This window comes from Canis lupus, chromosome 23, assembly GCF_048164855.1.
Source record: "Canis lupus baileyi chromosome 23, mCanLup2.hap1, whole genome shotgun sequence".
Classification (NCBI taxonomy): Eukaryota; Metazoa; Chordata; class Mammalia; order Carnivora; family Canidae; genus Canis; species Canis lupus.
Window position 1 is genome coordinate 16,339,685 of NC_132860.1, and position 20,693 is coordinate 16,360,377.

Here is a 20,693-nt window from a genome sequence, read left to right on the forward strand (position 1 = left end):
CTGAACCCTGTGATGATGAGCCCTTAGATTTTTCTCTCAACTTCCCGGCAGCCTTGGCAAAAAGGTTATTATGAGGGGTTATGCATTTGGGTGGAGGTCTAAAGAAAGCCACAGCTCTTCGTGTGTGTGTGTGTGTGTGTGTGTGTGTGTGTGTGTGTGTGTGTTGAGCTAAGTTCTGGGAGGTATTTATCATATATACATTATATAAAGATGTAATAGGCAGTGTCTTGGGGCCAGAGTTTCCTAGCAAATGTGGAAGTGCCTCTGAGGTAGTTCTTGCTCACTTTGGCAGCTGATAAAAGTTGAAGGTGAGCATGAAAACCTAATTAGGTAAAGGTACTTTACAAAGACCAGGAGCCAGTATTATCTGTGGTATTTCAGGACTTTTTCAATTTTTGATAGCAGCTCTTTGGTTGGGGCTCAGGGAATGCCCTCTTCTAATCAGTAGCCAATGTCCAGGATGCAGCAGGCTGAGAACAGAATTTTTCTCTGGCTGGTCCACCGGAAACCTTTATTAGTTCTTTTAACAGAGCTCAGAGGCACAAAGGGGCAAGCAGCTCCTATGAGAAGCAAAGCCTTTTCATCCCTTGCTGCCGTCTTCTAAGTGGTTCTTCTGTGTCTGTCTGGACCTCCACATTTCCTGTGCATCAGGAGTTCACAATCTTACTCTAACCTCAGCACCATACTGGAATAATAGAGCCTGTTTTGTTAGCCTTTTGTGTATAACAAACCATCCCTGAAGTTAGTGGCTTAAAACAGCAGCCGTTTATTGGCTCACAATTCTGCAATAAGGCAGCTTGTTTCTGCTCCACAGGGTGTCGTCTGGGCTCCCCCTGCATTTATAATCAGTGGAAAGATCCAGGGTGGCCTCCCTCACATGTCTGGGCCTCGGTGGGGTGACCTAAATTAATGGGGACTCCCTGGGCCTCTCAAGCTCAAGGAGGCTGGTCTTCCTTACTCAGAGCAGCAAGACAATGAAAGCAGAAACTGCAGGACTTCCTAAGCCCTAGGCCTATGCTGGGACCCCCAGCACAGGTCCCTCCTGCTGCATCCCCCTAGGGTCAGCCCAGTTGTAGCATGTGAAGCAGCTACACAAGGATGCAAATTCAGGGAGGTGGGATTTGTGGAGTTTCATTGGGGTGGCAATCGTCCACAGCCCCATCCCACCAATAAACTCAACGACAGAGGTCCTGTAGACAGTGGTTCTCACCCGAGGGGTGGGGACAGAGAGAAGGGGACAAGTATGTCCCCGCTGGCAGCCAGGAAGGGTGTCATTTGGTATCAGCCCACTTCTCACTTCAAGTTCCTGGACTCACCCCTTAGCTGCCACCATCAAAAGTCCAAATACCAGGCTTAATGAGTTCTATTTAAAACTTTCAAAAAGGGTACATGAGAGGTAGACCTTTGAAAGAGATGGAGCAGTCAATGTCTTAAGAGGCCTCCTGACAGCCATGTGTGAAAACGTGGTAAGCTCAGGGCGCACTGAGTTAGGGCACTCTATGGCCAACCTCCTGACACCTACAGACAGCGGCACCCCCAGGCCTCCCCAGTCGGCTGCATGGTCGGAGATCATGAGGTTATTTTCACATCAGCTAAAGTGGGATACAGAGTGTGTTAATGGCAGCCTTAAAATCTGCTGAATTTCCATCAGGCTGGGACGAGAAAGCCTGACAGGACTCATTGGCCCTAACTCTGGACAAGGTCACGCTGTGTAAAAGAATGACTGTGTAAAAGAATGACAATCAAGGCCATATGCTAATCACTTTTGCAGAAGCCAGAAAGCTGGAGGCTAGATAACAAAGGCATGGGTTAACAGAATCAAGGACAAAACATTCTGACTTCAGAAAGACAGTATATGGGGCATCTGGGTGGTTCTGTGGTTGAGCGGCTGCCTTTGGCTCAGGTCGTGATCCTGGGGTTCTGGGATCCAGCCCTGCATCAGGCTCCCCACAGGGAGCCTGCTTCTCCTTCTGCCTGTGTCTCTGCCTCTCTCTCTCTCTGGGTCTCTCAGGAATAAATAAATAAAATCTTTAAAAAAGAAAGAAAGATTGTGTATATCTTTAAAAAGATTGAATGAAAGAGACCTAAACGTAAGATCCTCTGTTTTGGCTCAGAGCATGCACATATGTACATGCGTGTGTGCACGCACACACACGCACAGGTATGCACCCACACAGCACACATCCATGACAAAGAGGGATGAAGGAGCCCTGACTTAGCAGCACCATGTGAAAAGGACCTGTGTAGTCTGTTTCCAGGAAACTCAGTTTGAGTCAAAAGCAGGCCAAGCTAATGTGACCCTCAACTCTATGAATAGGGGCATAGATTCTAGAATAAAGGAGGTGACTTGTTCATTCTATTCTGTATAGCACAGTTTATTCCATAAGTATTAGACCAATTTCTAGGTGCATAATTTAAAACTGTTAAAGAAAACCTAACATATTTAGAGAGAAGTTCAGAACCTGAACTGACAGATGTGAGGAAATATATGGAGGCACTGAAGACATTTGATCCAGAGAAATACTCAGAGAAATCCCCGGTGAGGACTTAAGGATGGTCTTAAATGGTTGTCAGGTGGAAGAGGGATTTGATCTGCCCTCTTTGGTCCCGAAATAAACCTTGGACCAGGGAATGGAAGGTTGAAAGACCCTGGCATTTGGCGCATCTATAATTGGAGTAACCCAGTAAGGAATGGGCTGTGTCATGTTTCTGGTCACTGCAGGGGCTGGATGATCACTTATCAGGATAGAGAGAGGGAATTCAAACCTTAGATGGGTAATCAGTTCAAAACAAACATTAAAAGCCTGTCCAACTAACTCTGAGGTCTTGGGATTCTTAGGGATTTGCCCAAGGCCACAGAGCAAGTTGGTAGCTGTCTAGGATCTGATTTCCTGCCTCCCTCTCAGCATTTCTGCCCTGGATGCCCAGTTCCCTCACCAACTCGATGATAACTCAAGCAGGATGCCTAAGGACTGTCTCCTACCCATCCATCCAGACCGGGTTTATTTGTTTTGGCCAGCATCATGTGTAAAAAGATTGAAATCCATGTTGACAGAAATGTGTACCAGTTCTGGCAGTAGCCACCATGCCCCATGGTCCTCCCTGGGCATGAGGCCCCTGCACATGTTCATAGCTCTCGCTTGGCCACCATGGCCTTGCTGCTCGCAGACTTCTCACCTAGAGACAGAGCAGAGCAAGAGGAGGTGGTCCTGGACCAGAGAATATGAAGAAGGCTTTGCAGCTCCTTCTTCCCTTACAATTCCCAGTGTGAAGGAAACTGAGGAGGGGGGAAGGGAACTTGTGGGTTTGGTTTTTTTTTTTTTTTTTTTTTTTTTTGAGCATCTACAATGAGCTGTGCATTTTTCATGCATGTTAATCCCACTTAATCCTCATAACAACTATATTAGTTTCCTAGAGCTGCTGTAACAAAGTACCACAAACTGAAGGCTTAGAATAGGAATTTATTGTCTCACTATTCTGGAGTCCAAAATCAAGTCCAAATCAAGCAGGGCCATGCCCCATCTGAAGGTGATAGGGAGGGATCTGTTCCAGGCCTGCTCAGAGCTTCTGGGACTCTCAGATATTCCTTGGCTTTAGGTGGTCATCTTTTTCTTTCTTTCCTTCTTTCTTTCTTTCTTTCTTTCTTTCTTTCTTTCTTTCTTTCTTTCTTTCTTTCTTTCTTCTTTCTTTCTTCCTTTCTTTCCTCTTTTTTAAAGATTTTATTTATTTATTCATGAGAGACACACAGAGAGAGGCAGAGACACAGGCAGAGGGAGAAGCAGGCTCCTCACAGGGAGCCCGATGTGAGACTTGATCCCCAGACCTGGGATCATGACCTGAGCCAAAGGCAGACGCTCAGCTGCTGAGCCACCAAGGCGTCACAATCATCTTCTCCTTCTGCCTCCCTTTTTGTCTTTCTTCATTGCATCTGCCTGTGTCCAAAGTTCCTCACTTTATAAGAACACCTGTCATATTGGATTAGGACCTAAGGATCTTAACTCGGTTCAATCTACAAGGACCCTATTTCCATATAAGGTCATCTTCTAAAGTCCTAGGGTTTGGGCTTCGGCACGTCTTTTTGCTGAAGACGTTTAGTTTAACCAGTTTAACTCCTAACACAGTTTAACACAGTTTAACCCTAACAGTCCACCCTGTGTTTCCCCAAAGTTCACATCCTTACCACGTGCAAAATACATTCACCACATCCAGATACCCACATGGACCTCAACAACTAGTTTAGTAAAAGGGCTAGGATCATAATACTAATACATAGAAGGCAGACTTAAAATGCAGTACTGCTGACCCCAAATACCATCCTCTTTCTGCTACGGAGTGCTGCTGCTATGGGACACGCCTACCGTGTGCCAGGCACTGTGCCTGCTACCTCATACCCTTTCCTCAGAGTGGGATGCGGGTCTGGCAGGGCCCCAGACTGAGCACCAAGGGACACGCAGCTCCTACCATCCTCTGATAAGGACCAGGCTCAGCCCACCTGGGGCTGACCCGGGCATAGGCTGGCTCAGAAGATGGGAGGAGGGCACCCGAAGGGCCAGTCCTGGAGAGCACAGGCAAAGGGTGGAAACTGAGTCCTGGGGAGGTGCAGTGGTTGCAGGTAGGAGAATGCAGCCCACTCAGGCCATTTTGGGGAAAGGGTGCGTAGGCTATTGCCCAAACCACTGTGCTGCCACTAGCTGAGAGGCAAGGGGACCGCAGGACCCATTGAGACTTATGAAGAAGCAGGGAATCAGATGCTTGGCCAGCAGCAGCAGGCAACAAACCAATACCAACTGCCCACATGGCATAGTGCCTGGTCATTCACTTCCTGGAAAGATGGAGATGCGGGCAGGACTGGGTTCTGGGCTATCATCGTCGCAGATGGAAGCTTTCTTTGGCCATTAGGAGAGAAGGAGTGGAGGGCACTGGGGAAGAAAGAGGCCACTGAGCTGATGAGAAGAATACGGCTTTTGAAGTCATTAGACCCGGCTTGAAGCCAGCCTGTGCCACTCACAAGCCGCATGGCGTTGGGCAAATTGGGAAACCCTTCTGAGCCCCATTTTCCCGTGGGCTGCTGGTGAAGATTAAATAGGACGTGTTGAAGCATGTGACCGTGTGCACTCAATACAAACTGTTTTCTCCTCTGTTTTTCCCTTCAAAGCTGAGCGGCACTGGCCTGGGGATCGTGAAAGAGACCTGGGAGGGAAGACAGACCCCCAGTCTCTTGGGTGGGGGTCAGTTCCCCCTAAAAGGGCACAGTCTAAATCACACCTTCCCCCTTCTCCTAACGATGCGTTTTGTCCCTCGCAGAGGAACTGAAGGAGAAGCTGACAGAGTACGTGGACAAGGTGAATGGCCAGAAGCCGGGCTTCATCAAAGTCGTGCGCCACAGCAAGCAGGAGGGCCTCATCCGCTCCCGAGTCAGCGGCTGGAGGGTGGCCACTGCGCCCGTGGTGGCACTCTTTGATGCCCACGTGGAGTTCAATGTGGGCTGGTAAGTGCCCGTCAGGAGAGGAAGATGAATCCCAGTGTGGTCCGGAGCTTTGGCTCAAATGAGTGCAAAGCAAGCTGGGATCTCAGCCACAGTGGGGGGAAGGAGAGAATTCTGGGAATAGCTGAGATCTGGATGTGTGACTACTGGAGGCAACGGGGCTGGCCCTTCAAGGTGGAGGAGGGTCGGGGGCCAACAGGTCAATACAGAGTCTCTAAAGGGTATATGGTGGCATCAGGTGTGACTCTAGCTAGTGTCTTCCCCTAGGAGAGCGGATCTGAGAGTGGGCTGAGGACGGAGCTGAGAGTGCCAGCCCAGCTCAGGACAGGGCTGCAACTGCTGAGCAAGGGGAGGCTGGACCAGACTTGAGGCACAAGCCCAACCATGCAGACAGGGTCAAGGCCCAGTGGTCAGAGGGGTAGAAGGTAGCCTGATGTTATCCAGGTGACCTGGACGCCACACCCCTCCCCCCCCTGCCAAATGCCAGGCCAGACAGAGCAGAGAATCTCAGATTTTCCCTACTGGTGAAAGTAGGTCTTACAAAAACTTCCTTTTTCTGGTCAGGGCTGCTCAGCTGCCACGTGGGGCAAGAGAAAAGGTATGTGGCCTCAGAGGCTGCAGCCAAGGTGGGATGGGGCATCTGACACCAGCATCCCTGCAGGGCCAGACGGTGTGCTGTGGCCAGCCCACTGTGTGTGGCTTTGTAGAGCGCCAGGTGAGGAGGGCCCTCTGGTAGGAAGGAGCAGCCGGGCATGCACGCCACATGGTTAGATTTAGGCATACTTTTACATAACAGGCTCAAATTAAGGCTGCAATGAAGCCGTTTTTTTATAGTTGAAGTCCCTGCTTGCCATTTGTGACTATTTAAAAAGCATTTTCGTTGGATTTATGGCCAGAAGAGGAGAGGGACACTTACTATTTCAAGCTGATTTGAATAAACAATTATGCAACAAATGCATTATTAATAAGAAGCTCATCATTCCTGTCTGCAAACACTTTACTTGCCTGGTGCCCATAGGGGCCTCCTGGCTGCTCGGAAGCCCTACTCCCACCTCTCCCCAGGGCGGTGGAGAACACGTGGGATGGGGTGGCACGTCTACAAGGATGGAAGGAGCATTGAGTAACTGGCGGAAATAAGTTTGTTCTCACCCTCCTCCCTTGCCATCCTCCTCTGCCTTTTCCTCCTGGTTGATATACTGAATTTTCACAAAATCAAAGCCCGAGTTGAAAGCTACCCATGGAACCTCAGATCTGTTCCTTTCTTCTTTCTAAGGTCTTGATTTTTTTTTTTTTTTCTACTGGGAAACAGGAAAGCAAATAGACACAAGGATCTAAGGCAGTAAGAGTCTCTCAGCTCAGCCCAGGACGTGCTGCAGGAGTGGCCAGGCCTCTTGCCAACCCAGAAGTGGAGGGGGGTGGAGGTTAAACAGAGGCTGTTTCCCAGGAGGCAGAGCAACCGGCTGGAGCAGACAGCCAGGTGGTTTTTTGCCTTTTTCTGCAGAGGAAGGAGCTTTAGGGGTCGCCAGTCAAGTATTTATCCACCTAGGAAGCAGTTTCCCTTCTCTCTCTCCCTCTTGCTCAGGGCGGAACCTGTGCTCACCCGCATAAAGGAGAACCGGAAGCGGATCATCTCACCATCCTTTGACAACATCAAGTATGACAACTTTGAGATAGAAGAGTACCCATTGGCCGCCCAGGGCTTTGACTGGGAGCTGTGGTGCCGCTACCTAAACCCCCCCAAGGCCTGGTGGAAGCTGGAGAACTCCACCGCCCCGATCAGGTAAAGCATCCTTACCTGTAGGTCTCTCTGCTCTGTCTTCCACTCAAGGGCTCCCCTCCCAGCTCAAGCCTTATTCCCCAAACTCCAGCCCCACTGTGGGATGATGGGGTAGAAGTGGGGGTTAGAAAGGAATTACAAATGACCTTCAGTCCCCACTTACAGGCCCTGATGTTCGCTTTCAATAGAATCATGGCCCCCAGAATCCATCCGGAGGCTCAGAGCTACTCATTTCAACACATCACTATGGGACACCTGCTGAGTGCCAACTGCTGTGCTGGGTGCTGAGGATCCAGAGTGATTAAGACTCCATTGCTGTCCCCAAAACCCTGCAGTCTAGCGATGACAGACAAAATAATTGGAGGAAACAAATTACTGCTGGAGGAAACTGCATAGAAAGTGGGGAGAATCTTTTTCAGAGACTAGGATTTGCACTTGTTTTTGAGTGAATGTAGGACATTGCAGGGTTGGGGCAGGGGCACCCATGTTTGAAGAAACAGGGTGAGTTTGTGGACACAGAGGAACTATAAAGGGACCTTTGGGAAGAGGAGTATGAGGAGGCAGCCCCAGAGGCTGGAAGAGCAGAGAGGCAAGACCAGACCCCACAGCAGCTTGTATGCCTTGCTGATATTTGAGTTTCTCCTGTAGGATTCACCGAAAAGTGGCTGCAAACTGCATTTCAAAGATCCCAAGCTCTTTCTGCCTTCACTGCTGCCTTCACAGACACCCAGGTGACTCCCTTGGGCAGCCTCTGTTCTATGGGTCAGGACTCCTGACACAGCCACCCCACCGGCCCTTATTTCTGTCTGGTTAATCACAGATCAGGTACCTTTATGCTCTCTGCAAAGTCCTGCCCACGAAACACACAGATGGCACCAGAGGTAGCCTAGGGGACAATTCTTAGAATGAAAGAAGAGATTAGAAACTGATGTTGCTTTGTATTACATGAGGGAGAAAGATTATGAAAAATTTAATTGAAACTGGGTGATTATTATCTGAGATCACATCTCTCCTTGCCAGAAGAAAAAACTATATTCATATTTAAAACAGGATGGAAGAGAACCATCCAGCTTTCTCGCAGTTATCTCTGTTACCCACCTGTGTTAGCCCTTGCCACAGTTTTGTGTTGTTAAATACTAATTCGGAGGTCGCTGTGTGCAAGGGCCTTTTACACACACGGTCTCATTTGCTCCTCGTGTTGGCCTTGTGACAGCCCATTGTGTCATCCCTGTTTTACAGCCACAGGATGGATGAAGGCGAATGGCCCTGCCTAAGGCTGTGGGCAGTAGAAGCAGGATCCAAACCTAGGTCAGCTAGATTCCATATCTAGCTGTCACCCTCGTAGATGCCCACTGTTGAGCTCAGAACTAGCATGGCGACACTCTGCCCCTAGGCCAGCTGATTGATACTGGAAGGAAGCGTGCTATCGTGCAAGGAGCTTTCTTGCAGAAGACTGCGCTGTACTAGCTGCTTTATTCTGCTCATCTTGAAATGTGTTGGCCTAGTCGTAGTAAACCTGCCTTCTAGGTCGTTGACAGAGAATATCATCTCGGCCTCAAAGTTTCCATCACCTAGTTTTTGCCAAAAACTTGGCCACCAGAAATTATATTCATGGATGAACATTATTGGTTTTACCCTTAGGTGAAGACAACCCCACAGAAAGCTGTGGGTTATTACAAATATACCTTGCCCACTTTGGCTCCCGTTTCCTTGGAGCTGTGCCCACACATTGTAAGCGATAAAAAAGAGCCCAGAGCTACCTTCTATTGCATTCTACAGTGACGTCTTTGGGAAGGCTGTTCACTGTGTCCCAAAGTGACCTCTTAGAAGACTGACATGAGAAATTTCTTTCAAACTGACTGCTAGACAAAATCTTGTTAACCCCAAGGAATGAGTGTGGTATTTTCACATGGGAACTATAAATCTCATCTCTAAGACAGGGTTGTTCATTTTCACCTTGGCTACCAGGAAGCTCAGTATGAATTTTGTGGGTCTCCTTTAAGAACTGTGAAGGAGGACCTGAAGGAGGGCCATTCTAACTGGCCCCCGATTTGTTGTGAACTTTTGGTCTTTTCAGACATTTATGTATTTTGTTTCTCAATGTACTGTACATTTTTTTCTTTAAAGATTTTATTTATTTATTCATGAGAGACACAGAGAGAGAGGCAGGCAGAGACATAGGCAGAGGGAGAAGCAGGCTCCACACAGGGAGCCCGATGTGGGACTCGATCCTGGGTCTCCAGGATCACGCCCTAGGCCGAAGGCAGACACTCAACCGCTGAGCCACCCAGGCGTCCCGTACTGTACATTTTTTGTAAGCTATCTCTAACCCTTTTGGGAACAAGGAAAGGGATAAACCAATAACATTTTTAGGCTGATTGGGTCTACATCATACCCCAGCTGGTTAATAAGTGATAGACTATCTAAGGTGGCCTATGTTCATTGCACAGTCACTGTTTCAGATTCTGCTGTTCTTCTGAGTGGGTTTCGCCAAATGGGGAAGGCCCCCTCCTGCAGGTCTTAGAGCACCATGTTGAAATACTTGACATTTCAGCAATGTCGAGAAAAATGTTGAGACTTCACACTGCCCACTCCGCCAGGCTGATGTTTTTAAATCACCATACTTTTCAAGAGGGGATTCTTTGAGCTGCTTCAATGTGCAAATGCATCTTTTTAAATGATTTTCAAGTAACAATTACATCCCAGAGGCTTTCAAAGTTTTACATTATTTAATTTAATCCGTGTGAGGTTATAGTTGATTCAGTTTCATAGATACCGAATCAGAGGCTCCAAGAGGCTAGGGAACTTTTCACAGTGACACACAGCCGGGGGGGATTTTACTCATACCATGCACCTCCAAGGACTGGATCAAGCATCCTCCACCAGCGCAGGAACTCAGCCCACTCTAGGAGTGGTGGATTGAAGTAGACTGACCGGCCTGGCTGCCTGCGGTCTATGGAACATGAACCCATCCTGAATAAAATGCTGTGATTTGAAAGGAGGAGGGGCAGGGGACCGACCCAAAGGCTGCAGAGCAGCCTCCTGCATCAGCATTGTCCCAAGAAATGGCTTACAAAAGAGCTGTTTCTCCACCTTGATGAGTTTCCAGTGTCAAAGATGGGTCCATTTGCACATGACTGACCGTTTTCTCATAACTGAGGATTCCTCATTTCATTTTCTCTCTCTTCCCCTGCGAATCCTTCAGCCACCAGCTGATAAAATGCTATGCAAGGGCTAGAAATGGTAGCTGTGTGCGGTGTCATTTGCGAAAGTTAATGCTCTCAGCAGAGAAGCAGCCCACATGCACTCACGCTGATTCTCCTAATGCGAATCACTCTAGTGAAGTCTCGTGCTTCACTAGGCACCTGCACACAGCCGGTGAGCCCCGCGCTCACACTCTCACTAAGGAAAGGCCCCCCAGCTCCTGGACCGACTGTTGCTGTATTGCTCTGGCCTAAGACCCAGCGATAGAAAAGCCCTCGCAGCTGGCTCTCTCCCTCTACTGCCCCTTCTTCCTTCTGAAACTAGCCTTTTCTCTATAGCCTGCATCGATGGGTGGTCCCCACCTTGCCATCACCCAAACCACAAAACCAGCTGGCATTCATATTTCTCCTTCTCTCTCACCTGTTCATCTGTTTTCTAAGTTCTGTTGATTTTTACATTAAAATGTGTCTTTAAACAGTCCCCCTCTCCATTCCTGATACTCTCGTCAAGGACCTCATCATTTTGCCGTAGACATAGCAATGAGCTTCCCAACTGGATTCCTGTTGCCACTCGGCCTCCTCCAGCCACCCCACAGCTACCCAAGGATTCTTTTAAAAACACAGATCTGTTTGTTCTCTATATTTAAGAGTCTGGATTTTTGTCTCTTTGTTTTCCTTGTTCATTTATTTTGTTTCTTAAATCCCATATCTGAGTGAAATCATATGGTATCTGTCTTTCTCTGACTTAAGACTTATTTCTGCTCATTCCAAAGTCAGCTGAAAATTCCTCACTGGCACCCCTTTGCCTCCAGATAAAATCCAAATCATTTACTATGCTCTCCAAAGCCCCAGCTAATATTTCTAAGTGAACCAGAGTTGATGTGCAAAACCCAAGCTGGGGAAGGGTAAGGAGTTAGCCTGGGTGCCGAGGTAGAAGCAGAGACTGGCTGTGTGATTCAGAATTCAGGCGTCAGGGCAGCTAGAGATGCAGATGCTCAGACCAGGCTGGTGGGGTGAGCACTATTTCCTGGGATTGGTTACATAGGCAAGCACCCCCTGGAATGACAACTGGCCCCAGGACAGGAGCTCTTGCTGCTGCCTTCAAGAAACAGCCTCCCTAGAGCAGCTGGTGAAGGTGGGCCTGGGAGGGCCCCTCGGAGAACAAGGCCCATACCAGCTCTAGTGGCAAAGGAAGGAAGAGGAACAGATCCTCCTGGAGGAAGGCACCACTGCTAGTATTCCTCTGGCCATCCCCAGGAAGCAGCCCTTCCACTAACTGCTGGCCCATCTCCCACATCCCTGTAGGAGCCCTGCCCTCATCGGCTGCTTTATCGTGGATCGGCAGTACTTCCAGGAGATTGGCCTACTAGACGAAGGCATGGAGGTCTACGGAGGTGAGAATGTCGAGCTGGGGATCAGGGTAAGTAAGAGTTCTTGCCCAGAGGACTTGGCTGAGCTCCCTGAAAGCTGAATGAGTCAAGGATGTGGAGAAATGGGACTCAAGGCTGAGGGTCACAGATGGATTCTGAATGTTTAGTCCCTAACCTTGCTCCATGTATGTGATCAGGACTGCTTGGAGATGGGATAGAGTCAGAGGAGGGGACCTATAGCATTTTCGAGAAGAAAAGCACTTCAGAAACTGCTTTGTCTAGGACTGGGGACGTGGGACAGTCAAGCTCCCCTCTATGGGAACAACCTCTTTGATAAAACCAAACACAGGCTCCCCAGAGCTGAGCAAAAGTGTGTTCCAGGAAGAGACCTGTAGGCATCTAGGAGTGGCTGGACTAGAGTGACCCTCAGAGTAACCTTCCTTTGGGATTTCTCACTCTGATATTCCCAGCCTCCTCCACAGTGCCCCAGAGAACTTTCCTAAAGACTTTGGCAAGAGAAGGCTGTAGGTGGGTGCCCAGGTGGCTCATTTAAGCATCTGCTTTGGCTCAGGTCACGATCTCAGGGTTCTGGGGTTGAGCTCCACATCAGGCTCCCTGCTCAGTGGGTAATCTGCCTTTCCCACTCCCTTTGCCCCACCTGCTCATGCTCTCTCACTCTCTGTCTCTCATAAATAAAAAATAAATAAATAAATAAATAAATAAATAAATAAATAAATAAAATCTTCAAAAAAAGAGAGAGTGGGGAGGGCTACAGGGAAATACACTCATGAAGTATAAAAGAGCAAAACACAGCCAGGCTCACTCCATTCTGTTTTCTGACCCCACCATGTGCTGGTCAGCTAGTCAGGGCTGTTCATTCCTCATGCCATTCTTTGGAGGTAGCACCATCCTGCCCCAAAATAGAGGGCCTTTTGCAGCTATCATCACATGATATGAATCCACAATAGGCATCATTTAATTTCTCATCCCACAGGATCATTTCCTAGGCTCTGGCTCTTTCTCCTGGGCCCATGAAAAGATAACTCTAAAATGACACCCCACCCCCATCATATCTGAGAGACACATGAGGTCCCCTGGTGGTTGGCAGGAATGTGATAGTGGATACAATGAAGGACCTCATCCTAGAGGGAAGCCCACCCCTCTGTCCAGGTTGTGGTCCTACCCTCACAAATAATCCAACATTCAAGCTGTGGCTTGTCTCCACAGTGGTCCCCATTTTCCAGTCCATGGGGATCTTAATTGAAGCAGCCTGACATATCCCTGTGTGACAGCCCTTGGAGAGGACCTTGTACCTGCTGGTGTTCATAGCAATCATCCAAGATATCCCTCCTCACTGCCAGCCCTTCATGCAGACCACCCCAACATCTGGCTGGTTCCGATGAATGACGCCACTCTTGGCTTCAGTATCGGTATCTCCAGTTCCCACTCAAAGACTTCAGCTTGGATACACCCTCCTCTTACCTCTGACTCCCTTAGACCAATGGGCAGTCTGCTGACCCTGGACAGACCTCACCCTGCCCCAAAGAGAGACAGGGCACCTCCACTGAGTCTTTCATAACATCTGCAGTGCCCTGACTGGCACTGTGTGGGCTGGCCTTACTGCCCCGACTTAATCCTAGGGCTCTGAAGACTGGCAGCAGGAGCAAGTTGTTCTGAAGCTGACCTTAGAGAACACTTGGAGTCTGGGCCTGGGTGAGGCTTTCAAATACATGTTAAAGATCTTTGGGTTTTGTGTTCAGGGTGTAAAATACAGGATAAAATGTTGTCTGGCATTTCTCCTTCTCTACCTCTTCCCTCCCACTTGACAGAGATGACGTGTCATAGTAGTTGAAGGAAAGGTGGTTTTTCAAGCAGAGACCCAACAACCTGTTGGCTGGCAGAGCTGTGAACAGAAGGAGGAGCTAGTTCATTGGAATTCCAATTTCCCCCTTAAGGGATACAGAACTGCTCATCATCTCCAAAATGACTTTCACATGTCACGTGGTTATTAGCATCTTCCTTTCGTGTTTTAGGAATCACATCTCAGTGCCTCACTTTCCTTATCTAGGAGTCCCTTGGATAAGGAAGGAGCCCCTGCAATTACTCCACAGGATTGTTTGTAAAAAGGACAGACACTGCTTTTCTCACTTCTTTGGTTCACAGACAACTTATTCAAAGTCCTTACCCATTTGGAACACAGAAAGGATTTTTTGCACAGTTATTCACTACCTGCTCTGGCATCTAAGTATGCCATCCGTCTACATCCCTAAAAAGTAGTTGTTATTATAATCCTTTTTATTCAGATGAGGGAATTGTGAAATTAAGAACTAATGTATGTTGTCAAGGTCATACCACTTATAAGAGGTAGAGAAAAGATTCAGCCCCAGATCTATATGATGTGAAAGCCTAGAAAGATATACCACAGTGATCTAGGGATAAAAGACCTATGAGCATCACCCACAAAAGTATTTCAGTGTCCATGCAGTAATTCTACTCTATTCAGAGTTCTATCTACTGAGTCACTATTTAAAGCCTTATTCTTATTTTGTGCTCATTTCTAATAAGCCTTTTTTTCCCCCTGGATTCTAATTCCACAGCTCAGTGGAAAAATGAAGGGAGTTCCTATGGGCAAGCAGAATGAAAAGAGTGAGAAATAAGCCCTGATGTTGAATAAGAGACAGAAAGATTGTACAGATGATGGCTATAAAAAAGTAGAATATACAAGAGAGCATTCAAGAGGTGGTAGGAAATAAAGAAATTTTTAGAGACAATAAATAAATTGAATTGACTCCCTTCAAAAATGTTGAAGTTCTAACCCTCTATAGCTGTGAATATGATCTCATTTGGAAATAAGGTCTTTGCCCATGTAATCAGGTTAAGATGAGGTCATACCGGGTTACAGCAGCCCTAATCCAATATGACTGGTGTTTTTAGAAGGAAAATTTGTGGACACAGGCAGGTACAGAGGGCGGCTGACCATGTGAAGATGGAGACAGAGATTGGAGTAGAGCCAAAGAGTGCCTGGGGTCACCAGAACCTGGAAGAGGCAAGGAAGGATCCTGCTCTAAGGCTTTGGAGAGACCATAACCTTGTCAACACCTGAGTTTAGACTTCTAGCCTCTAGAAGTCTGAGAGAATAAATCTGTGGTTTTAGGAGATCCAGCTTGTGGTGCTTTGTTATAACAACCCAAGGAAATTAATACTGAGACTAAAATATGAATGAAAATAGGAACCTAGAGAAATCCTAAATATATTATATTTGAAGAACCTGGTGACTTTAATTTCATAGAGTTTCTTAATTTCATAGAGTACAGAGGACAGGAACAAAAGCCTCAGAGTTTCCAAACCTGAAGAGTCTCACCAAATAACCCCCTGGCTCCCCACCATACCTCCCATAAAACTGGTATTTCAAAGACCAATTATTTCAGGGTAAGATGAGCTAGAAATACTCCCACTCTCACCCCCAATGTTAAGGTAGAAATACTCCCACATTCATACTCAATTTTATGCTGATGAGAGGAAAAACTCTCCTCTGTGAATCCCTCCCTTGGATTTATAACATAAAATCAAAATACTTCATGGTCCAGAAAATCTCAAGAGTAGAATTAAACTTAAAGTTGTTGGAAGTTCTTAGGCATCTACAAAAATGTATACAAACCCTCTCTGGGGAAAGACCTCTTTAACCCAGGCTATAAAACTTCCCATAGCTAGAGTTTCAAGGAATGTGAATTCACCTTAAAAAAAAAAAATCACAAAACAAGGGAAAAAGAAAGCACTAAAAGCAAAAGCATTGGACAGACAAGTTTGTTCTACAAAATCTTGAAATATTGATTCTATCAGACACAGGATATAAAATAAGCTATATACTAGCTTCAAAACAAAAATAGGAGATTGGTAGGGTGCCTGGGTGGCTCAGTTAGTTAAGCATCCAACTCGAATTTGGCTCAGGTCATGATCTCAGGATCATGAGACTAAGCCCCCTGTTGTGCTCCATACTCAGCAGGGAGTCGGCTTAAGATCCTCTGCTTCTGTCTCTCTCTCTCTCTCTCTCTAAAATAAATAAATATTTAAATAAATAAATAAGAGATTGGAAATATAAATAAGAAGAAAGAGACTATTAAAAAGACCAGTTGTATTGATAAAAATAGAATTTCAAACATAATAAATATAAAAATGGGGATGCCTGGGTAGTTCAGTCAGTTGAGCACCAGACTTTTGGTTTCAACTCAGATCATGATCTCAGGCTCCTGTGATGGAGCCCTCATGGGCTCTGAGCTCAGCAGGGAGTCTGCTTGAGATCTCTCTCTTCCCTTTCCCTTTGCCCCTCCTTCCACTTGTGCATTCTCTTTCAAATAAATAAATAAATCTTTAAAAAGATGGAAATTATAAATATAATGGAAAAATATAAAATGGAAATTAAAAGCTAGGTAGATGGATTAAACATCCAGATGGATATTGTTAAAGGGAAAAACAGTAAACTGGAAAATATGCCTAAAGAAATTATTCAGAATCAGCCCAAAAATACAAAGAAAAAATTGAACAAAACAACAAAACAGAGATTGAAAGATGGGTAGAATTGAGGGAAAGGGTCTAATATCTTAGAATTCCAAATGGAGATGGTAAGAAGCGAGGATTAGGCAAAATCAATATTTGAAGAGCTAATTACTAAAAATGTACCCAAGTTGATGAACCCTCAGATTCAGGAAGTCAGTCTGTCCAACGTAGGATAAATACAAATATATCCACACTTAGACATGTTATCATGAATGCTAGAGACAAAGAGGAAGATCTGATAGCGGTTAGAAAGGAAAGATAGACTACAGAAAAATTAATGATAGTTAGAATAACAGTGGACTTTTCAGTGACAATGGAATCCGGAAGACCATGAGATAATAGCTTAAATAATCTGAGAGAAGGTAATTCTGAACAGGTACCTGGGCAGTTCAGTGGTTGAGCATCTGCCTTTGGCTCAGGTCATGATCCCAGGGTCCTGGGACTGAGTCCTACATCAGGCTCCCTGCAGGGAGCCTGCTTCTCCCTCTGCCCATGTCTCTGCCTCTCTCTGCATGTCTCTCATGAATAAATAAATAAAATCTTAAAAACAGAAAGAAAAGATTTGTGAGTTTACATATGTGTGTGTGAGTATATATGTATATATACTCAATAAAAATATCTTTTAAAAACTAGAGTAAAAGAAAGTCATTTTCTGAAACACAAAAACTGCAAGAGTTTGCCACAAACAGATCCTCACTAAAATGAACTATAAAGGATACATTTTAAGAATAAGGAAAATGATCCCAGAAGGAAATCTGAGATAAAAGAAAGATACTTAGCTCAAAAAGTAGTACATTTATGAGTAAATCTAAAGAAATGTTGATGGTAAATAACACTACAGTAATGTCTCATAGGATTATTAAAACCACAATGCATGATGACAATTGCAAATAAGTTGAGAGAGGGTGATTGTAATTAGAGTGTTCTAAAGTGCTTATATGTTAATGAGGGTGGAAAGGATACTGGTTGACTTTCAGTTTTGATGAAATAAGCATATTAAAGTTTCTAGGGAAGGCATGAAAATCATAGATAGAGAAAGTATAACTTCAAAGTTATAGAGGGGAAAAATAAAATATGAAAATGGTAAGAAAGGGAGAAACAGAAACAAAGGATGGTACAAAGAGAAAACATATGAGGTGGTAGAAATGAATCCAAATACATGAGTAAATATAGTAAGTTACAGGGACTAAGTTAAAAGGCAAACATTTTAAAATTAAATTTTTTAAATTATCTGTAGGCTATTTATAAGAAATATGTCTGAAATGTAATAATACAGAAAGGTTAAAATCTAAATGGATAGAAAAATTAATAACAGGCAAATGCCAATGAAAAGAAAGTTGCTGTAGTTATATTAATATTAGAAAAATACCATTACAACATGTCCTGGTACAAAAAGAGATTTCTACAATGTGTAGTTCATGAGGAATATATAACAATTATGAACTTTTATGCACCTAACAGCACAGCCTTGATTTATATAAAGTAAAAGTTGACAGAATTACCAGGAGACATCAACAGCTCCACTGATATAGTGGAAGATTTCAATAAATTTCTTCAAGTAAATGATATACCAACACAATTAACAGTTTGAATCTAATAGGATATAGAAAACACTGCATCTAAGAACTATAAGATTCAACAAATTTCAAGGATTAACATTTTATAGAACATGTTCTTTGACCACAATGGAATTCAATTAGAAATCCACAACTAAAAACTATAGACAAAAGCCACACTTTTGGAAATTATGAAACATTTCTAAAAAACTCATGGTCAAGAAAGAAATTATACTGGAAATTTGAAAATATTTTGAACTAAATGATAACAAATATGCTACATATTACATTAGGTGAAATTCAGCTAAAATAGCAATTAAGAAAAGTTGTAAATTAAAACAGTATGGTACTGGCACAAAATCAGACACATGAGTCAGTGGAACAGAATGGAGAGCCTAGAAATAAACTCACACATATACAGTCAATTAATTTACAACAGAGGAGTCAAGAATACACAACAGAGAAAGGACGGTCTCTTCAATAAATGGCATTGGGAAGACTGGGAAGCCACATGCAAAAACTGGACCATTTTCTTACACCATACACAAAAATTAATCCAAAATGGATGAAAGATTTGAATGTAAGACCTGAAAGCCATAAAACCCATAGAATAAAATGTAGACAGTAAGCTCCTTAACATAGGTCTTAGTGATGATTTTTGAATCTGACACCAAAAGCAAAAGCAAAAAGCAGAAATAAACAAGTGGGAATGCATCAAACTAAAAAGATTCTGCATAGGGAAGGGAATCCATAATGAAATGAAAAGCCAATCTACTGAATGGGAGAAAATATTTGCAAATCATATATCTGATAAGAGATTAATATCCAAAATATATAAAGAACCATATAACTTGATAGCAAAAGAGCAAAAAATCCTATTTAAAAATGGGCAGAAGATCTGAATAGACATCTTTCCAAGGAAAACATCCAGATGGCCAACAGACACATAAAAAGATGCTCAACAATATTCATCATCAGGGAAGTCTAAATCAAAACCACAATGAGGGGATCCCTGGGTGGCGCAGCGGTTTGGCGCCTGCCTTTGGCCCAGGGCACGATCCTGGAGACCCGGGATCGAATCCCACGTCGGGCTCCCGGTGCATGGAGCCTGCTTCTCCCTCTGCCTGTGTCTCTGCCTCTCTCTCTCTCTCTGTGACTATCATAAATAAATAAAAATTAAAAAAAAAACAAAACAAAACCACAATGAGATGTCACCTTATACCAATCAGAATAGCTATTATCAAAATGAAAAGAAATAACAAGTATTGCAAGGATGTGGAGAAAACAATCTTTGTGCACTGTTTATGGGGATGTAAATTGGTACAGCCACTATGGAAAACAGTATGGAGGTTCCCCAAAAAATTAAAAATAAAAATACCATGTTTCAGCAATTCCACTTGTGGGAAAACAAAAAACAGTAACACTAACTTAATAGGACATATGCACCCTATGTTCATTGCAGTATTATTTACAATAGCCAAGATAGGGAAACCACCAAGCATCCAGCAATGGGTGAATGAATAAAGAATATGTGATATATATACTTATAATGGAATGTTATTCAGCATAAAAAAAAAAACACATGAAATCTTGCCATTTACAACAACCTGGTTGGACCTTAAAGGTATTATGCTAAGTGAAATGAACCAGACAGGGAAGACAAATACTGTATGATCTCACTTATATGTGGAATCTAAAAAAAAAAAAGAAAAAGAAAAAAGAAGGAAGGAAGGAAGGAAGGAAGGAAGGAAGGAAGGAAGGAAGGAAGGAAAGAAAGAAAAGGAAGGAAGGAAGGAAGGAAGGAAGGAAGGAAGGAAGGAAGGAAGGAAGGAAGGAAGGAAGGAAGGAAGGAGAAGAAAAACAAAAAGAAAAAATAAGCTCATAGATACAGAGAACAGATTGGTGGTTGCCAGAGGCAGGGGGTGGGTTATGGGAAAAATGGGTGAACGGGGTCAAAAGGTATGAACTTCCAGTTACAAAATAAATAAGTCATGGGAATATAATGTACAGCATGGTGACTATAGTAAATAATACCCTATTGCATATTTAAAAGTTGCTAAGAAAATAAATCTTAAAACTTCTCAACACACAAAAAGAATTTTTGTAACTGTATAAGGTAATGGATGTTAACTAGACTTATTGTGGTGATCATTTCACAATGTATACAAATATTGAATCATTACATCATACACCTCAAAAATTAAATTAAAACATTTTGCAAAAAATAAGAGAAATTGTATAGTATCCCATTCTTGGAAAGAAGAGCTGAATGTCAATGAGATGAATATATAAGTAGTTAGAAAAAATATCAGAACAAAAACTAGATGGGGGCACCTGGGTGGCTCACTAGTTGAGTGTCTGCCTTTGGCTTGGGGCATGATCCCGGGGTCCTGAGATCAAATCCCACATCAGATTCCCTGCAGGGAGCCTGCTTTTCCCTCTGCCTATTTCTGTGCCTGTCTCTGTATCTCTCATGAGTAAATAAACAAAATCTTAAAAAAAAATAGAAAAGAATAAAAACTAGATGAAAATAAAGATATGAACATAAATTAATGAAATATATATTATATGACATAATTCATTCTGATATATAATTCATATCTGAGATATATAAAAGATATATATATATATATATATATATAAAAGAAATAACTAGTAAAGCCAAAGCTTGGTTCTTTGAAAAGGCTAATCAAACTGACAAACTTTTACTAGGTTTGAGAGAGAGAGAGAGAGAGAGAGAGGTGCCAC

General features: G+C 44.2%; 1 protein-coding gene across 3 annotated transcripts in view; it reads left to right on the forward strand.

Annotated features, from left to right (window-relative positions):
• GALNT18 (polypeptide N-acetylgalactosaminyltransferase 18) overlaps window positions 1-20,693 on the forward strand; it is a 337,820-nt gene that overhangs the window by 230,940 nt on the left and 86,187 nt on the right. For all 3 annotated transcript variants that reach the window (XM_072794063.1, XM_072794065.1, XM_072794064.1), the window contains 3 exons: window positions 5,305-5,488; window positions 7,068-7,265; window positions 11,771-11,885. In XM_072794063.1, coding sequence (XP_072650164.1) covers window positions 5,305-5,488; window positions 7,068-7,265; window positions 11,771-11,885 — 497 coding nt within the window. The remainder of the gene's footprint in view (window positions 1-5,304; window positions 5,489-7,067; window positions 7,266-11,770; window positions 11,886-20,693) is intronic.